The 18,164-nt window shown below is 38.0% G+C and overlaps 1 protein-coding gene across 1 annotated transcript; it reads right to left on the reverse strand.

The window, feature by feature from the left end:
- Window positions 1–8,532: 8,532 nt before the first annotated feature.
- LOC144957279 (zinc finger protein 711-like) lies at window positions 8,533–17,878 on the reverse strand. The gene is made up of 3 exons (XM_078888376.1): window positions 17,825–17,878; window positions 14,588–14,670; window positions 8,533–12,055 (listed from the first exon to the last, which is right to left on the reverse strand). Exon 3 carries the CDS (start codon window positions 12,047–12,049, stop codon window positions 10,538–10,540), a length of 1,512 nt encoding a protein of 503 aa, XP_078744502.1. The 5' UTR covers window positions 12,050–12,055; window positions 14,588–14,670; window positions 17,825–17,878; the 3' UTR covers window positions 8,533–10,537.
- Between the last annotated feature and the right edge of the window lie 286 nt (window positions 17,879–18,164).

Genomic DNA, 18,164 nt, shown 5'->3' on the forward strand with positions numbered 1-18,164 from the left:
TATGCATTTTACCCCAGTCTCTCCGATTTATTCAATTTTGAGTCACTGTAATTATTACAGTCTGTCAAAAAAAAGGCATCTTGTTTTGAATTCCCAAAGGATGCAGAACAAAGGAATGCATGGATTAGAAAAATTCCTCGTGAAAACTTGGTTGTGACAAAGTTCACAGTCCTTTGTGAAAAACACTTTCAGGAAGAGGATATAATACACTTTAAAGTTGTTCATGCAAACAATGGACAACGTTAGAAAACTGTTCGTAGGAAGCGTTTAAAGTTGTAAGCTGGTGCCATCCCATCAATAATTCCAAATCTTTTCTCTTACCTCACCACTTCCCCTTTGCCACAAAGGGAAAGCCCCAGGAGACAGAGACTTAAGGAGAGAGGAGAGGGGAGTTTTAATGTTTTTCTAGAACAAGATAAAATTTCAAGTTTTGATCATGTGAAAAATGAAGTGTGTGGATCTCTGCAAAAGTGGAAATATAATGATATCAGTTTTAATGTTTTTCTAGAACAAGATAAAATTTTAAGTTTTGAACATGTGAAAAATGAAGTGTCTGTTATGCTGTAAAGAATGATTCTGCATATGTGTATGCCACTGCATCGACTGATGCGGATGGGTTAATTATTCCTTTTAGTATATATTATATGTAAAAAATGATTTGAAACTAAAAAATGTTCTTGTTTGTAAAAATGACTTGAAATGGATAATTCCAGACTCTAAAAGCTGTCTACTTGGAGCCAGTTAGAAAATAGTATAAGCCATTACTCTGGAAAAGATGTTCATCTACCGATAATTCAATATTTCAGCAGGCAATTAAATTGTTAAATGTCTGCAGAGACAAAAATAATGATAATAGTTATGACAAAGTTTTTGATTTTTTAATTGATCAGTTAAATTGGATAAATCTGTCTCCATCACAGCGTAGATTTTCGGCGTAAAGGTAAACGATAAAGTAGACAGCAGCAAAGTCAGCCTGTTAGTTCTCTCTCTCTCTCTCTCTCTCTCTCTCTCTCTCTCTCTCTCTCTCTCTCTGTCTGTCTCTCTCTCTCTCTCTCGCTTCCCGGCCTGAAACTATAGAGAGAGCCTTGCTACAAGTCAAGAATAGATTTGACAAATTTAGAAAGAAAACTCAGCCTTTTACAGAAATTAAGAAACTACTTGAAAGAATTAGAAGACATTGACGGAAAGCTGTTAGTGCAAGAGAGAGAGAGAGAGAGAAATTTACATTAATAAATCTAAAATATCATAAAAATTTACTCTTCACTCTTTGATTGTTAGTCTTGTCAGTTCGAAGCTAGCATGCTGTCCCTGTCAATAATATCACCATAACAATTGATATTAGGACTGACATATCAAATGAAACCTATCTAACACTATGGGCCATTTTGCTCGAGCTGAATTCAGGTTTACATCTCTCGTCCTCTCCACCGTGCATGTAAGCTAAAGACCACACTGCAAAGAATTTAGCAAAAGAAAAGGATTACCACTTCCACAAGGGGGACAATCCAAGGCAAGGTCTTAGCCATAGACAAAGAAAATGCATCCAACATCACTAATGCTGTGACGCAGGAGATGAAAATTCGTAATGTGAGGTGCTTCGCTCATACATTGAATTTGATCACTCAGGATTCAATCCAGAAGACATGTGAAATTGATGACATAAGAAAGAAAGTGAAAGAAGCCATTGTCACTTTTTTTCCACCACAGTACAAAGGCCAGTGACCGTCTGAAAGAAAAACAAACGGCATCTGGTATTCCGGAGAAAAAACTCGTCTGTCCAGGACGTGGAGACGAGGTGGAATTCCACGGCGCTAATGATGCGGCGTTACTGAGAACAGCATGAGTTGGTGTCAGCAATGCCCTGCAACTTTGGAAAACAAGATCTGTGCAGGAGGGCCCTTTTAGCTTGATGGAAGGAAAATCAAGCAACGATGCCTTATCTAAGCAAGTTGGCAGCGAAGGTATTATTAGGAATACCAGCGAGATCAGTACCACCGGAAAGAATGTTTTCAAAGGCAGGAGAGTTGTCGGCACGATGGAGCACACTGAAGGACACACATGTACATTATTTTGATTTGACAAAAATTGATAGAGAACTGATCGTAAGGATTGGGCAATCCAGTTATCTGCACTTCTCAAGGGAAAAGTACTAGACGTTTACACAGGACTGAGTGATGAGGATGCAATTGATTACGATGTGGTGAAAGCGGCTTTATTGCGACGTTACAACCTTACTGAGGACGGATTTAATCAGTAGTTTAGAAAGAACAAACCTGAACAAGGAGAGCGTTTTAGTTTCAGTCAGTTTGCGACAAGATTATAAAGTTATATGGAGAAATGGATTGAATTGACTGGAAAAAGGAAGGACTCAGTTGCTGACATTCTGGATATGATATTGAAGGAACAGCTGGTCAGTGTCTGTAGTCGGGATTACGACATTCATACAGGAAAGACAGCCGAAGACAGTGACATTTTGAATTATTAATTTGTGGTCAAAGCCAGGACATTTTGATTTCAATCCTTATTCTTGGACGATGCCAGACACATTATCAGGGATGCCACCAGGCAAATTAAAAAAAGCCTGAAAACTTGCGCGGACGAGATACAAATCAACGTCAAGGGCTTTGTAGGGATTTGAAAAATATCAAATTTGGAATATTGTTTCAGTACTTATTATTGCAATTGAGAGCAAATAACACACAAAAGAAAGGAGAGTTAACAGTTTTCAAATTGATAAAATAAGGTGCTGAAAACAAAATATAGACAAATTAATATCAATAGCTATTAGGGATGAGAATGACTGGTCACATTCACATAAAAGGAGAAAAGTTCTCATTGTGAAGATCATGACCCACCCATGCAACCATAACCTATAAATTTAAACTTCACTCAAATTCACTGAGACGCGATCCAAAATTTGTCTCGCAGCAATTTCTGACACGACTCGGAGAATTTCAAAAGTTGAAAGTGTAATTAATTGCTAGGGATGATGGTGTGGTGGTGGTTGTAGTAGTGGTAGTAGGGTTGATGATGTGGTTGCAGTTGTAGTAGTAGTGGTGGTAGGGATGATGGTGTGGTGGTGGTTGTAGTAGGAGTGGTGGTAGGGATGATGTGGTAGTGGTGGTAGGGATAATGATGTGGTGGTGATTGTAGTAGTAGTAGTAGTGGTCTTAGAGATGATGATGTGATGGTGGTTGTAGTAGTAGTGGTGGTAGGGATGATGATGTGGTGGTGGTTGTAGTAGTGGTGGTCTTTTAGAGATAATTGTGTGGTGGTGGTTGTAATAGTTGTGGTAGGAATGACGATGTGGTGGTAGTTATAGTAGTACTGGTGGTAGGGATGATGTGGTGTTATTTGTAGTAGTAGTGTTGGTAGGGATAATGATGTGGTGGTGGTTGTAATAGTAGTGGTGGTAGAGATAATGTAGTGGTTTTGGTGAGTGTTTTTTTTTCAGTGATAATAATAGCAATTTGTCAAAAAGGAGGAAAATGTCTCCGTCCATCGGTCAAACGCAAGCAAAGTGTAAAAATAACAGGAACATAGTTTTGTATTGGTATTATGTAATATATTACTATTACTAGTATAAATCCATTCTTATCATTAAACATAAATTTAGTTTTTGTAAAGATTTAATGGATGGTTGCGAGAGAGAGAGAGGAGAGAGAGAGAGAGAGAGAGAGAGAGAGAGAGGAGAGAGAGAGAGAGAGGGGGGGGGGGAGAGAGAGAGAGAGAGAGAGAGAGAGAGAGGGAGACTTCTCTACCAGAATAATTTATGAATTGATCTTAGGAATTCTATATCAAAAAAAAAAAAAAAAAAAAAGAAGAAGAAAAGAGAATTGGAAAGAAAGACAAAGGGAAAGAGGAAGAGAGAGAGAGGAGAGAGAGAGAGAGAGAGAGAGAGAGAGAGAGAGAGAGAGAGAGAGAGAGAGAGAGAGAGAGAGGAGGAGAGAGAGAGAGAGAGAGAAGAGAGAGAGAGAGAGAGAGAGAGAGAAGAGAGAGAGAGAGAGGAGAGAGAGAGAGAGAGAGAGAGAGAGAGAGATTTGTCCCTCCCCTTCCCCTTCAACCATCAACTTGCTAATCAAAGAACACCACTGGTCGTCTGTGTCAATTGTGACATCTGGTGCCATTCAGTCTGGCCCGACGTCATAAAAACGGGACCGTCACTAAATTTCACGGGACTATTGCACAGGTGTCAAAAATGACATAAGACACAATGGTGATTTTGTGGTTTTGAGGGAAATGTTCGACGCGGCAAATTCAGCGGAAAATTTCTCAGAAATTCTCAAAATCACTGTTTATTTATCAAATTCTTTTTTTTTTAAAGGAGGAATTGTGATGGGATGGGCGTAGATAAACTACCATTTAGGTGCCCAAATATTCGACCGGCGGTGACAGCCCAAATTATTCATCCGGCGAAAAAGTTCCGGCTCAAATCTCGATCGCGATTTTTTTTCTTCTTCTTTAAAAAGAATTTTTTTTTTTTTTGAATAGTGACGACGGACAAAAACCGGAGGTTCCGGATTAAAACCGGCTGGTGGTAAAAAAAAACCTGATTTCCTGCTAAAACCAGAAAAGTGGCATCCCTGCATTATACATAGAGGAACATGTGTTTATTGATCATTTCCGGGCCAAAGCTGTGGACATTGTGTTATTGTTATTAGGCAGACGCCTTAAAAAACAACTCTAGAACACTCTTTGACAGCTGGACGTGGAGACCAGATGGAATTCCACATCGCCAATGATGCGGCATTACTGAGAACAGCATGAGCTGGTGTCAGCAACTCTCTGCAACTTTGGAAAACAAGATCTCTGCATCTCGGATCAAGACGTCGAGAGGATGAAAAAAGCTCTAGATGCGCTCGAACCCTTCCAACTGGTGGCGGAAGAGATGTCTAGCGAGACTCAAGTAACGCTCTCAAAAATGCTGCCCTTTGTGCGATTGTTAAAGAAGTCACTGAAAATGAGAAAACTACCAGACTTTCCTCTTGCCAAAGAGCTTTTGAATCAGTTGTCAAGAATGGACCAGACCTGGGAAACAGCTCCCGTGTTTCAATGGCCACGTTTCTTGATCCTCAAATCTCTATGTTGTGGACCAGAATGCACTTGCAATTACAAAAGATCGCATCAAAGAGTTCTAGAGAACACAGTACAATGAGGAGGAGGCCTCTGTTGTCCAACCAGATCCTTCTGTGCCGCAAGAAGCCCAAGATGAGAACATGGAACACCCGAAAAAAAAAGGTCAATCTGGGTCAATCGTATGACAAAGATGTTGATCAGCTGCTGATGAAGGCCCCGACTCAAATAACCGGCCCTGAAATGGAAATGAGGCACTACATGGAGTGTAGGTTTCTCAAGAGACAGGCTGGTCCTTTGCTTGATGGAAGGAAAATCAAGCAACGATGCCTTATCTAAGCAAGTTGGCAGCGAAGGTATTAGGAATACCAGCGACAAGAGTACCATCGGAAAGAATGTTTTCAAAGGCAGGAGAGTTGTCGGCACGACGGAGCACACTGAAGAACACACATGTTGTACATTATTTTGATTTGACAAAAATTGATAGAGAACTGATCGTAAGGATTGGGCAATCCAGTTATTTGCACTTCTCAAAGGAAAAGTACTTGACGTTTACACAGGACTGAGTGATGAGGATGCAATTGATTACGATGTGGTGAAAGCGGCTTTATTGCGACGTTACAACCTTACTGAGGACGGATTTAATCACAAGTTTAGAAAGAGTATACCTGAACAAGGAGAGCGTTTTAGTTTTAGCCAGTTTGCGACAAGATTATAAAGTTATATGGAGAAATGGATTGAATTGTCTGGAAAAAGGAAGGACTCAGTTGCTGACATTCTGGATATGATATTGAAGGGACAGCTGGTCAGTGTCTGTAGTCGGGATTACGACATTCATACAGGAACGGCAGCCGAAGACAGTCACATTTTGAATTATTAATTTGTGGTCAAAGCCAGGACATTTTTATTGCAATTCTTATTCTTGGCCGATGCCAGACACATTATACATAGAGGAACATGTGTTTATTGATCATTTCCGGGCCAAAGCTGTGGACACTGTGTTATTGTTATTAGGTAGACGCCTTAAAAAACATTTCTAGAACACTCTTTGACAGCTGGACGTGGAGACCAGATGGAATTCCACATCGCCAATGATGCGGCATTACTGAGAACAGCATGAGCTGGTGTCAGCAACTCTCTGCAACTTTGGAAAACAAGATCTCTGCATCTCGGATCAAGACGTCGAGAGTATGAAAAAAGCTCTAGATGCGCTGGAACCCTTCCAACTGGTGGTGGAAGAGATGTCTAGCGAGACTCAAGTAACGCTCTCAAAAATGCTGCCCTTTGTGCGATTGTTAAAGAAGTCACTGAAAATGAGAAAACTACCAGACTTTCCTCTTGCCAAAGAGCTTTTGAATCAGCTGTCAAGAATGGACCAGACCTGGGAAACAGCTCCCGTGTTTCAATGGCCACGTTTTTTGATCCTCAAATCTCTATTTTGTGGACCAGAATGCACTTGCGATGACAAAAGATCGCATCAAAGAGTTCTAGAGAACACAGTACAATGAGGAGGAAGCCTCTGTTGTCCAACCAGATCCTTCTGTGCCGCAAGAAGCCCAAGATGAGAACATGGAACACCCGAAAAAAAAAGGTCAATCTGGGTCAATCGTATGACAAAGATGTTGACCAGCTGCTGATGAAGGCCCCGACTCAAATAATCGGCCCTGAAATGGAAATGAGGCACTACATGGAGTGTAGGTTTCTCAAGAGACAGGCGGGTCCTTTGCTTGATGGAAGGAAAATCAAGCAACGATGCCTTATCTAAGCAAGTTGGCAGCGAAGGTATTAGGAATACCAGCTACATCAGTACCATCGGAAAGAATGTTCTCAAAGGCAGGAGTTGTTGACGGCCGGGTGGAGCACACTGAAAGACTCATGTTGATGAGCACCTTTTCCTCAACAAAAATTGTAAATTATTTTGATTTGACAAAAATTGATGAGAGAACTGAAAAAGAAATGAAAACATGAATAAAAAAAAAAACAAATGAACAAAAAACAAAACAAAAACACCCAAGAGAGAAAAGAGAAGGAGAGAGAACGTGCCAAAGAAGGAGGATATAAGCAGAGCACAAGCGCAAAGACAGGAAGCTCTGTTGGTTGATGAGGTGAAGACCCGTTCATAGGCTCACTGCACATAACCAATATGGTGTTGTAATGGACGCAGCAGCTCGTGTTGAGAAGGTGGTCATAACTTTAATCAACAATACTGCTGTTTGTTTGTAAGAGATAGCAAGACTTTTGCTGTAGCCAAACATCCACTGAGAGAAGAGCGTACCTGGTTCCTGTTGTTCGATACAGTTCATCTTCTTAAATGTATCCGCAACAATTGGATCACTGAAAAAAACAAAAGAAATTAAACTCGAGGATGATGCTAAAGCTTCTTTTGAAGACATTGTGCAGTTGTACAAAGAAGAGAAAGACAACATTTTGAAGACTACTCTTCTTACTCGGTCCTCTGTTTTTCCATCAAATCTTCAATTACAAAATGTCAAACATGTTTTGAGGGTTTTTAATGACAAAGTGGTTGCTGCATTGAGGTTGAGAGGTTGCAGTCAGACACATATTTTTGTTGAAAGGGTCCTCAACTGGTGGAAAACTGTCAATGTTTCCGAAAAAGGACAGGATCAGCGTCTGAATGACCCACATCGTTCTGCGCACGAGAAAGACTCAACCTCCCTTGATACTTTTGTGTCTCTTTTCCATCAGGCAGAGTCTGGGCAGGGTGCATCTGGAGTGAAATGTCTCACTCATGACACTATAAAAGGGCTCTGATTCAAACCATGGAAGGTTTAAAAGCTGTTTGCAGCTATATTTTAAATTCTGCTGGCTTTGACTATGTTGTCCTGAGGGAAATCCAAAGTGACAGACTTGAAGGTGAAATTGGAGTTTATCGACAGACAACTGGAGCAAATAGCTTGATGACACCAAGAGATGTCTTTTCTGCAAGCCAAAAACGACTTGCCAAGCATGCAGCATCTTTCTTGGAGTCTGTCAAGGTTGAGTCTGTAGCTAAAGAGCACACCTGCCTAGGTATCAGCATTGCATATTCTACACATTATATTACCTTGTTGTTTAGTTGAATTAATGATTTCAAAGCAATTGAATACTAACTGTTCAAAAATTACTTCTATTTTTATATTGTTTGATCTTTACAAGAAAGACTCTCCATTTCATGCTACCTCTAATTTTTGTCAAAAAATCTTATTTTTAACATTCATTCTTGTAGTAATTCATTAATGATAATCAAAACAAGCATAAGGTATTGACTAGATTATTATGAAGTTTCAAACCATACTAGAAAGGTTCAAGTAGTCATACTTCTTGTTGAATATCTCATGTATTTAGCCTCAAATAGTTTTGTCTTTAAAAAACAATGCCTATTAACCCCCAAAATTCATCAAACAGCATCTATGTCTTACATAATTATGAGGGGGGGGGGGGGCAAAAATTTGTCATATGTTTGTTTTTGTTTTTAAGGGTTTTACGGCGCTTGCAACACATTTAGGTTATATCAGCGCCAGTAAAAAGGAAGAAAATGATATAGTAAAAAGTTATAGAATTACAATAAAAGCACCCAAGAAAAAGTAAGACATAGGGGAACTGGGAACAAATAGGGATCAGATGTAGATTCCAAGAGCAGACCACCAATGCACTTAGTTTGAGATCACCTAAAAGTCTCATCCAGACACAAGCACAGGTCCCATCTAAGAGGAATACACTCAAATGTTTGCCAATCATTTAATATAATATGTAAACTCAACATAATACAATGCATAATAGAGAGATGATTTACAAGGAAAATAATATCATCTCCCAAAACTATAACTATACATTCGACTGTTTCCCTCCCAGCCAAGGAGCTCCGGCAAGGATCAGGACAAAACTAAGTAATCTCATTCCAAGACAATGACAGGAAACAATTGGGAAACGGGTATGGGGGGATAGAAGACACAGCATGTACCTCCCTGACCACTATGGGAGGTCAGGATCCCCAAAATTTGTCATAATTCAAGACAAAGATTATAAAACTGAAATAAAAAGTGTTAGTAGTTGGTGGTCCTTAAGGAAACGAACAGTTCCATTGGTTGAGCTACTGAGTGCTATTCACAGCAATTAACTTTCTTTTTGTAATCATCGTCTTGTTTTATGACATATTTTTTGGGGGGTCAGTTCTAGTTTAGGTGAGTTCACGAAGCACAATGCTTCTTTCTCTCTCTTCAATCAGTTTAGTTCTGTGAAATCTGTGAAACCGTTCGTGGATACCATGAAAAATTTACTAAGACAATAAACAGAGATGCTACCTGACAAATTTGTAAAAGCCTGAAAACTTGTGCGAATAAGCCATTTATTGAGTACGGCTTCAAAATATCGAAGTGGAATCTCATTATAATATAGCATAAATAGTAGGTACAACTTGTCATTGCATTTGAGAGTAAATAGTACACTCAAAAACAAATTTTAAAAAGACAGATTTTTAACTAAATTGATAAAAGAAAGTATACTGACTGCATTTTTTTAAAAGTTCCAGCTTGTGTCGGATTATCACAACCGGAGAAGCCGGTCAATTGCCAAAAAGCCGGAAAAGTGGTATCCCTGCAATGAAGGACGCGTAATTAGGGAATTCTGTCCCTTTTGTTGAACCCACGAATTTATTGAACGCTTGTTTAATGAATGCATGTTGTACTGCATATGGCTGATAAAAGGCATTTTGAACTAAAATGAATTTATAACAGCTTCAAAAAGTAACAAAATAACAAACATAGTAAACCCTTCATCAGCCAACATAAACAAAATAATAAAAACATGAATACATTACTTAAAAACAAGACAGGAAAATATTTATCAGCCATTTTTTTCCCATGGTGAAATAATGGCAAAATATAGAGAATTGTCGACACTTTAACACTTTGACAATAACTCCATTTTTCATAAAATGCTATCAGTGGACCATTTCCCAAGAAACATTTCATTGCATTTGCAACTTTGATGGCAAGATATGTAAAAATATCTCATGTGTTATCATTTAGAACTAGAAGAACAGAACAGTCAGACTGAATGAAATGTCTACAAATAAAAATAGAATGACAATTAAGTTCAACATTATACACAGAGACCCCAATTTAGAATTTTGAAAAAGAAGGAAAAATAGATGAAAAGGAGGAAATAGTGCATGACGCCTACACTGGCATACACCAATGTTCTTAATTTCGTAACACAATAATTTCCGCTTATATTTAATCACTGGTTATTTCAGTTACTCGAAAAGATAAATTCATCATTTGAGTCATAAAACTAAATTTCTTACCTATAATGGCAGGTCAAAAAACTTAATGGCGGAGGAAGAAGAGGTGGATTTTGCGAGCTTTCACGAGGATAGCAGAATTCTGCTAAATAGCGAAAGAATGGGATCTCTGTATATAATAATTAACTTGTTTTAACATTTTTAATGATTCAAACCCTACGATTATGATTTCAAATACTTCCTTTTTCGTCTCTTGATTTTATCATCATTACTATTGTGAATGGTCATGTGGTACTTCTTTGCTGAATATCCTCGCAAACTGGCTCCACAAATAGAACACAAAAAAGTAGTTTCTTTCATATGCTTTCGTATATGTCCCTTCAAATTACTAAACGAGGTACATTTAAAATCACAAAGAGAACATTGAATATTCTTGATTTTAAAATGAACTTTTTCTTGATGAGACTTCAAAGAGCATTTTCGGAGAAACGAGAGACCACAGTGTTCACACTGAAACGGCTTATCCCCAGAATGAATCTTGCTGTGTACATCTAGCAAATACTGTTGTAGAAAGCTTTTCCCACAGATACTGCATTTGAAACTGTATTTCTTTTTGTCTGTGTGGCTATAAAGTAAGTGTCTCTGGACACACTGTTTATTTTTGAATGTCTTGTTACACAGAGGGCATTTGAATCTTTCAGAGCATTCCTTTTTATGGGCGCTTTGTTTATGTGACTCTAAATCTTCCTTGGTCTCAAAGACTGAATGACAGATATAGCAAGTGCTGGAATCAATTTTTGCCTCTCTGTGACCGCTCATGTGAACAAGTAAAGTGCAATGATTTAAAAATGTCCCTTTGCATAAAAAACATTTGTAAGTCTTTTTCTCCTTGCGGCAGTTATTTAAGTTTTTGGTAAGACAAGTTTCTTTGCGTCTTTTACACCTATACATTACTTCTTTTTCCCCCATTACATTTCCATTATCTTTTTTTTTTTTGAAGGGTAAGGGTGAGGGATGCAAATTTCTCATGTGAATTAGAAAGGAAGAGTATTTTTCAAATGAACTGGTACACCTAGGGCATGTGAAGGTTTTAAAGTGAAAGAAATCATTATGTATCTTGAGGTCCTTAACTCTCAAATTACATTCTACACAAAGTGTGCCGTTTGGTTTTAATTGAGTGTGGGATTGGCAATGCACTGTCTCTATGTGCCGTTTGAAAGCACGGTCTGTCTGGAAAGAGAATTTACAAATAAAACACTGAGGTTGAGTTGATAAGGCTCGGCTTACATGATTGTTCTCTTGTAAATTGGAATGCGGTTGACTATGCGTTTGCTCACTACTAGAAACATGTTTATGCTGTATATGTTTTCCCAATTCAGATATTGAGGGAAAGAATTCCTCACAAATAAAACATTTATGAGGATTTTCAATATTGAACAGCAGGTGGGTTGTGATATGATGTTTCAAAATAGAGGCAGTGGAAAATGATACTTTACAAATAAAACATGTGTGGGGTTTGTCCCTTTCGTGGATTTGCATGTGCTTTTTCAAGCTGCGATAGAAGGGGAATGAATCTTGACATACAAAACATTTGAAGCCTTCTTCACTGTCCAGGTCATCACATTTATCCAAGTGACCAGAAACTTTATTTGACTCCTTTTCATGGCCAGATTCAGACAAACTCATTGCTTTGTCACTGTCCAGATTCAAAATATCAGGTGTCGTCCCTTCCATTTTTATCTAAAGTAAAGAGAGAAAAATTAATACATTTATCTTATCATTTTATATATTCAATCATAAAGAGTTAATTTACTGAAATTTACATATAATTAAATGCGATCACATCCGTCGACCACTGTCTGGGCGTTGAACGTCCAGTAAAAAACATTCAGTACTTTCTTTTTACTGTTCAGCAGGATTGGAGAATATACTGAGGGTTTACAACAAACTGAATTCAGTAAAAATGTTACAGTGAATGACATAATCAGTCGAATGGTGAAAAGGTTTGAACTGAGATATTGCAAGTTTAGCTAGAAGGTATATTTTTATCCAAAATGAGTTCTTGACATAAATGATTAAATTAACCCTTTTTGTAAATATTCGGGAAATCTTCTTCTTCTTCTAGGTTCCATGCCTGGTCCAGGCTTCGGATACTGCATGAATTATCTCTCTCCATTCCTCCCTGTCTCTTGCTTTTTCAAACAGCTCTTGGATTGTTAGGTTGGTGAAGCCCTTCAGTTGGTCTATGAGTGTTTTTCTTTGTCTCCCCCGGGCGCGTTTACCAGGTATTTTTCCACAACTTGCCAGGTATTCATTCTTATCTTTCCTTACTATGTGTCCGAAAAAGGATAGTTGTCGATCCACTATTAAGGGCATTAGCTTCCTTTGTTGGTATGTTTGTTTTAGCACTTCTTCATTCGTTTTGTGTGCAGTATACGATATTCTCTGCATCCTTCTCAAGCACCACATTTCAAAAGCTTCAATGTTCTTTTGTGTTTCTGCATTTGTAGTCCAGCTTTCGCATCCGTATAACAAGATTGGCCACACGTAGCACTTCAAGACTCGGAATCTAATCCCGAACGACATCTGTTTGTTTTTCAAAATGTTTCCCAGGTCCATGAAGGCCTGTTTGGCTTGAGTTATTCTTGCTCGTATGTCTCGGTTACATCTTCCATCTGTTGTCACTATTGAACCTAGGTATTTAAAACTTTCTACGTTGGTAAGTTGCTCGCCGTGAATCGTTATATTGCAGGTGTTGTTGTTTTCGGGGTTTTTCTGTATTACCATGCATTCCGTTTTGGTGATATTCACTTCCATTCCCTTGGCTTCACTATCTACTACCACTTTGTCAACAATCTTTTGAAGTTGGATTTCTGATGTTGCAATGAGTACCGTATCGTCTGCGTATCTTATATTATTTATGTTGTGACCTCCTACTTTTATTCCCTCCATATTATTTATGCCCCTCATGATTGTTTCTTGGTATAGATTAAACAGATCTGGTGAGGCAACACACCCTTGACGGACTCCTTTCTTAATAGGAATGGAATTTCCTGTAGAGTTTCCGATTTTGATAGATGCCTGCTGGGTGTAGTATAATGTTTGCATGAGTATGAGGTCTTTCTCATCAGCGCCAATGGAGTGCAGTTGTTTTAGTATTTCTTCGTGGCGTACTCTATCAAAAGCTTTTTTGTAGTCGACAAAACAGAGGTATAGTGGGGTCTGAACCTGTATAGCTCTTTCACTTAAAACACGGAGGAGGAATATTGCGTTCCTTGTCCCTCTGTCAGGTTGGAATCCATATTGTTCTTCTGCGATTTCGGGGTTAATCTTATTCCTTAGCCTGTTGATAATTATACGCAACAGTATTTTGTTGATGTGGCTTATTAAACTTATAGTTCTAAAATTTTCGCATCTGACTGCACCTGCTTTCTTTGGTATTGCTATGAAAATAGAGTTACAGAGATCATCTGGAATTTTCCCAGTATTGTATATATTGTTGAATAATATGTGAAGTTCATCAATTGCTAGATCTCCTAGGCTTTTTAATACCTCTACAGATATTTCATCAGGGCCTGTTGCTTTACCATCGGGAAATATCAAAGCTTAATTTCACTAATAAATATTTTTACAGCTAGTCAAGTTGAAAAAGTATGAAATTTTAGAAAAGTTGCTGGATACCTTTCCCATACATCTGACCATAACTTCATAAAAATCACCCGATTTACTTCAAATAAAGGTTAAAATGCTCTGGTTTCAGAAAATGCAAAAAAATGCAAATCTAAAATTTTCACCTTCCGACTGATTATGTCATGTACTGACACAAATAAATATACCGAAAACTGGCAACTTTGTAACCTGGACAAGGAACTCTTTCCTTCAATTTTAAGGTTAGCATCCGACAAAGGTCCTGGTTTATGTTGTTGGGTTTGTTTGCTTTTTTATTTTGGTTGTTTTTTAACCACCTTTTTTACAATATTGAATAAATATCTTGATAATTCTCTATTACTAATATTAATAATGTACACAGGTTCAAATAACTCAATTTCTTTGTTCACCAGTTTGAAAATGCAACAAATTCTTTAACTTGCAACATTACTACAGTCAAGAACTTTCAAATATCAGCTACAAGATGTGGTGATTGTGACAAAGGAAAATTACTATACTCATGTACTTAATTCGCTTATTAAAATCTTAGCTTACATTTAATCACTCGTTATTTCATTTACTCTTAAATATTCATCATCTGAAACATAAAATCGAATTTCTTACATCTAAAGACAGGACAACAACCTTAAGGGGTGGAGGATGAGGAAGCAGAGGATTTTGCAATCTTTTGTGAGAATAGCGGAATTCTGCAATGAAGTGGAAGTGGAAGAATGGAGTCTCTCGTTATTATTATTGAATTGCTGTTACTGATTGTCAGTGTTGTCCTAAAAATTCACTGTTAAATTTTTGAAAGCATTTTTCCAATATTATATAAACTATCTTTTACTGCCTTGATTATGCTTGTGGTTATTGCCTTTAACCATCTTCTTACCACCTACAGTAAAATAGTCACATTTGTTACGACACAATACATACATTTTTTCTTATTCAGATTTATTTAGTACATCACAGACTTTGAAGAATGATCTTTGTTTAATTAATAAGAACATAAAGTTTTGTGGACAGATTGTTTGAGTTTAACCTGCCATTTTTGGGAAAATACTGAAAATGATCAGTAAGGAGAGAGTTAATGTAAAGGTTGGCCGCTAAAGAGGGTCCCAATAGCTTAGTTGGTATAGCACTCGCTTCAAAAGTAAAGGAGCCGAGATCGATCCCAACTGCAGCCGAGATTTTTTTTATGACCCTATGTCCACCCAGCAGTGATGGGTTGCTGGGCCCGTTAGATCTCTCAGAAAGTACTTTACGAGGGAGGCTCTCCGAAAGTTCCTCGTGCTAGAATTTCTTTCAAGTTGTATTTTCACTGTGGATCATTTCCCATGCATTCATCCATTCAATTTGTCTATATATATTTTAAAAACTCTAAAACAAACCTTGATAGATTAATGAAAGTTTTAACTTTCCTAATATGCCATAAGTTTTGGTTTTCCACTACCATTTTGTTTTGTGAAGTATTGAAAGCAGTCCTAAGTTTATTTGGGTTATTCATAAGTCTTAATTAAAAAGGTGTTTGGGCGTTTGTGCTTCCGATTAAGGTTAGTTCAAGGTACTAAGTTTTATTTTTTTCTTATGGTTAGTTGAGGGAATATTTGGGTTGTTTCCCTTAGCACGAAGCGCATCCAGAAGGCCTCCCCTCTGCGATAGACTAGTGTCCAAAGGGTCCATTTCACGTTACAAAACCAGGATATACACGTACTTCGGACCCGGGTCCACTTGGGCTGGATGGTTTTGAAGGGCTACTACAACTACTTTTTTGGCCCCAGAAATTTCTACTATACAAACAAGTAAGTTATTACAGCATGTTAAATATATTTTCCTTGGTGAGTTACCACAAATTTGTCATGAAAAGAGTGGAACGAGTCTCAAAAAGAGCTTGGGAAACACTGGCCTAACTGTTAAACTTACTTTTACTTACACTTTTTAAAATTTTAACTGTTTGTGTATAGCCTGGAAGTTATTGACAAACGCTTGTGATTATGAATAGTGAATCATGTGGCCTATTGGCAACCATTTGTGAATAGGCGTTGAAATAACAATAATTTTTTTAAGCCCCTTTAGGCTAGGTATGAAACTACGGAAGTCCTTTCTAAAATAAATCGCCCCAAATTTGAGTAGATAAGGGTAGCACAAAGTGGCTCTATGTGGTCTTGTCGTATGACACTGACACTCACTTTCGGATCGGAAAGTCCTGGGTTCGAGCCTAGCTCGGCGCATAGTTGGGTCCTTGTAAAAGGCTCTTCTTTACTCACATTCTCTCACCGTACTCATGTGTTAAATGAGTACCTGGCCGTTAACAGCGTTGTCTCTGTCCGAAAAATTATAAAATAGCCTTACAGGCGTCATATCCGGTCCTAAATGTTAAGTGTTGCTGTTGGCCAGGGACCCCTTGTGAAGCACTTTGAGCACGTTTAGTGGATATTGCGCTATATAAAAGAAAAAAAAGCTCAATAAAGTGGCACTGCACTAATGCCTGAAGTCAAACGAAGTGGCAATTCGGACTCGAGTCTGAATAGTCTCCCGTGGCTATTCGGATTCAAACTCTAATTCTAATTGTTCATGGGCATACAGAGGTAGGCACTTTGATAACTCCAGTCCAGTGGCCGCCGATAGGCTCACTGTAAGGTGAAACTCGTTTTTTGGACCTTTATTTCTGGCCCTTTACTGTTTTGGTCACCATGGCGTTATTTGTGAACCTATGTGACTAATGTTGGTATCATTTTAAAGGGCACAAAACAAGCTTTCTAACGGTGTATTTCATTCTCAATTCCTGATTGTATTTCTCAGAAAACTTATGTAATAAAAATGTATAAATTTTTGAATTATAAGAACGTTTTAAATTATGGATACATTTTAATTATACTTCATACATCAATAGACAATTAATTGAAGAATATCTCTGCCAAATTTCATCAGAATTGACACACTCGCTCATTATTTTATTTTTCCCGCCATCAACCCCACTTTTTTTTGACAAAAACCTCATATTTTTTTCCATTTTTATTTATCCTTAATTTTTTCCATACTTTTCATACATGAAAATGATTTATATGAAAATAAAGCTTATTTTCTGACCTTTAAAGTGATACCTAACACTTGCCATTTATTTTTTAATTTAAACAAAATTACTGAAAACAATAAGTGGGCCATGCTGACTACAAAACTCAAAATTTCCCGATAGCCGCGAGATGCTGGTTTTGAGGCAGCAGTGAGATCACAGATTCTCTCTGTAAAATTGACAAAAAATTTCAACAGAAAAATATAAATAACTCTGGAACCGTAAATCGTAGAGAAACAAACAAGGTATCAAATTTTATGTTTTTTCAAGTCCCATCCCCCTGACTGGGTCAAATTAAGATATTTTGAGTTTGAAAATTTTATCAAAGTGCCTAACAGAGGGGAGGACGACACAATGTGGGCAGTAGGAAGAGGGTGGGAGTGATAAAGAACTTGAAAAAGAGCTCGCCCATATCACACTGACTCAGCTCATATCCCTACTTTGAACTGTAGAAGGATTGTTGCCAATATCAGAATATGTAGGTAGTCGCATCGCCCGTGGCTGAGCCGCTGATCGAGCCCCGATATCGATGTTACTGATATCGATGTTACGGCTCTGGAGTGAAAATTGTGTTAACCGATGAACATAGTTTTACTTCCATTGAGTCCGAATAATCGGTTGATTGCACATGCGTTCTGGAAATTGAATCCGAATATCCACCGGAAACTATTCTTATTCAGACTCGAACTCGAGTCCGAATAGCTGCAGCCAAAGTCAAAAGTAAAGTCAAAGCGAAACCAAAACATCAAGTTCAAGAATCAAATCAAAGTAATGCAAGTTTTACTTACTCTCCAAATATGGTAGGCATAGGTGGAATCATGAGCATCCATAATAACCCTGTTTCTCATGAAAACTGTATTCATCAGCTGAAACTTTCAGCGAATCTCACAAGATCACTAATTTTTCGGCATGATAGTAGGCCTAGTGTGTCTATTGTCTATGGTTGCGAGTGGTGGAAAGTTATGAACTAGGGTTGCCAGATTATTTTTCAACAAAATGCCAGGGGAAGACTCAAAAAATGCCAAAAACACTCAAAAAAATGCCAAAGTCTGTTGACTCCCACCCCCACTAAGAAAACTACTCACTTTTGATAGACAATTTACTATCATATCCTGGTGGCTTGCGTGT

Source organism: Berghia stephanieae, chromosome 11 (genome assembly GCF_034508935.2).
Source record: "Berghia stephanieae isolate SIO BIC M18660-M18661 chromosome 11, UCSD_Bste_1.3, whole genome shotgun sequence".
Taxonomy (NCBI): Eukaryota; Metazoa; Mollusca; class Gastropoda; order Nudibranchia; family Aeolidiidae; genus Berghia; species Berghia stephanieae.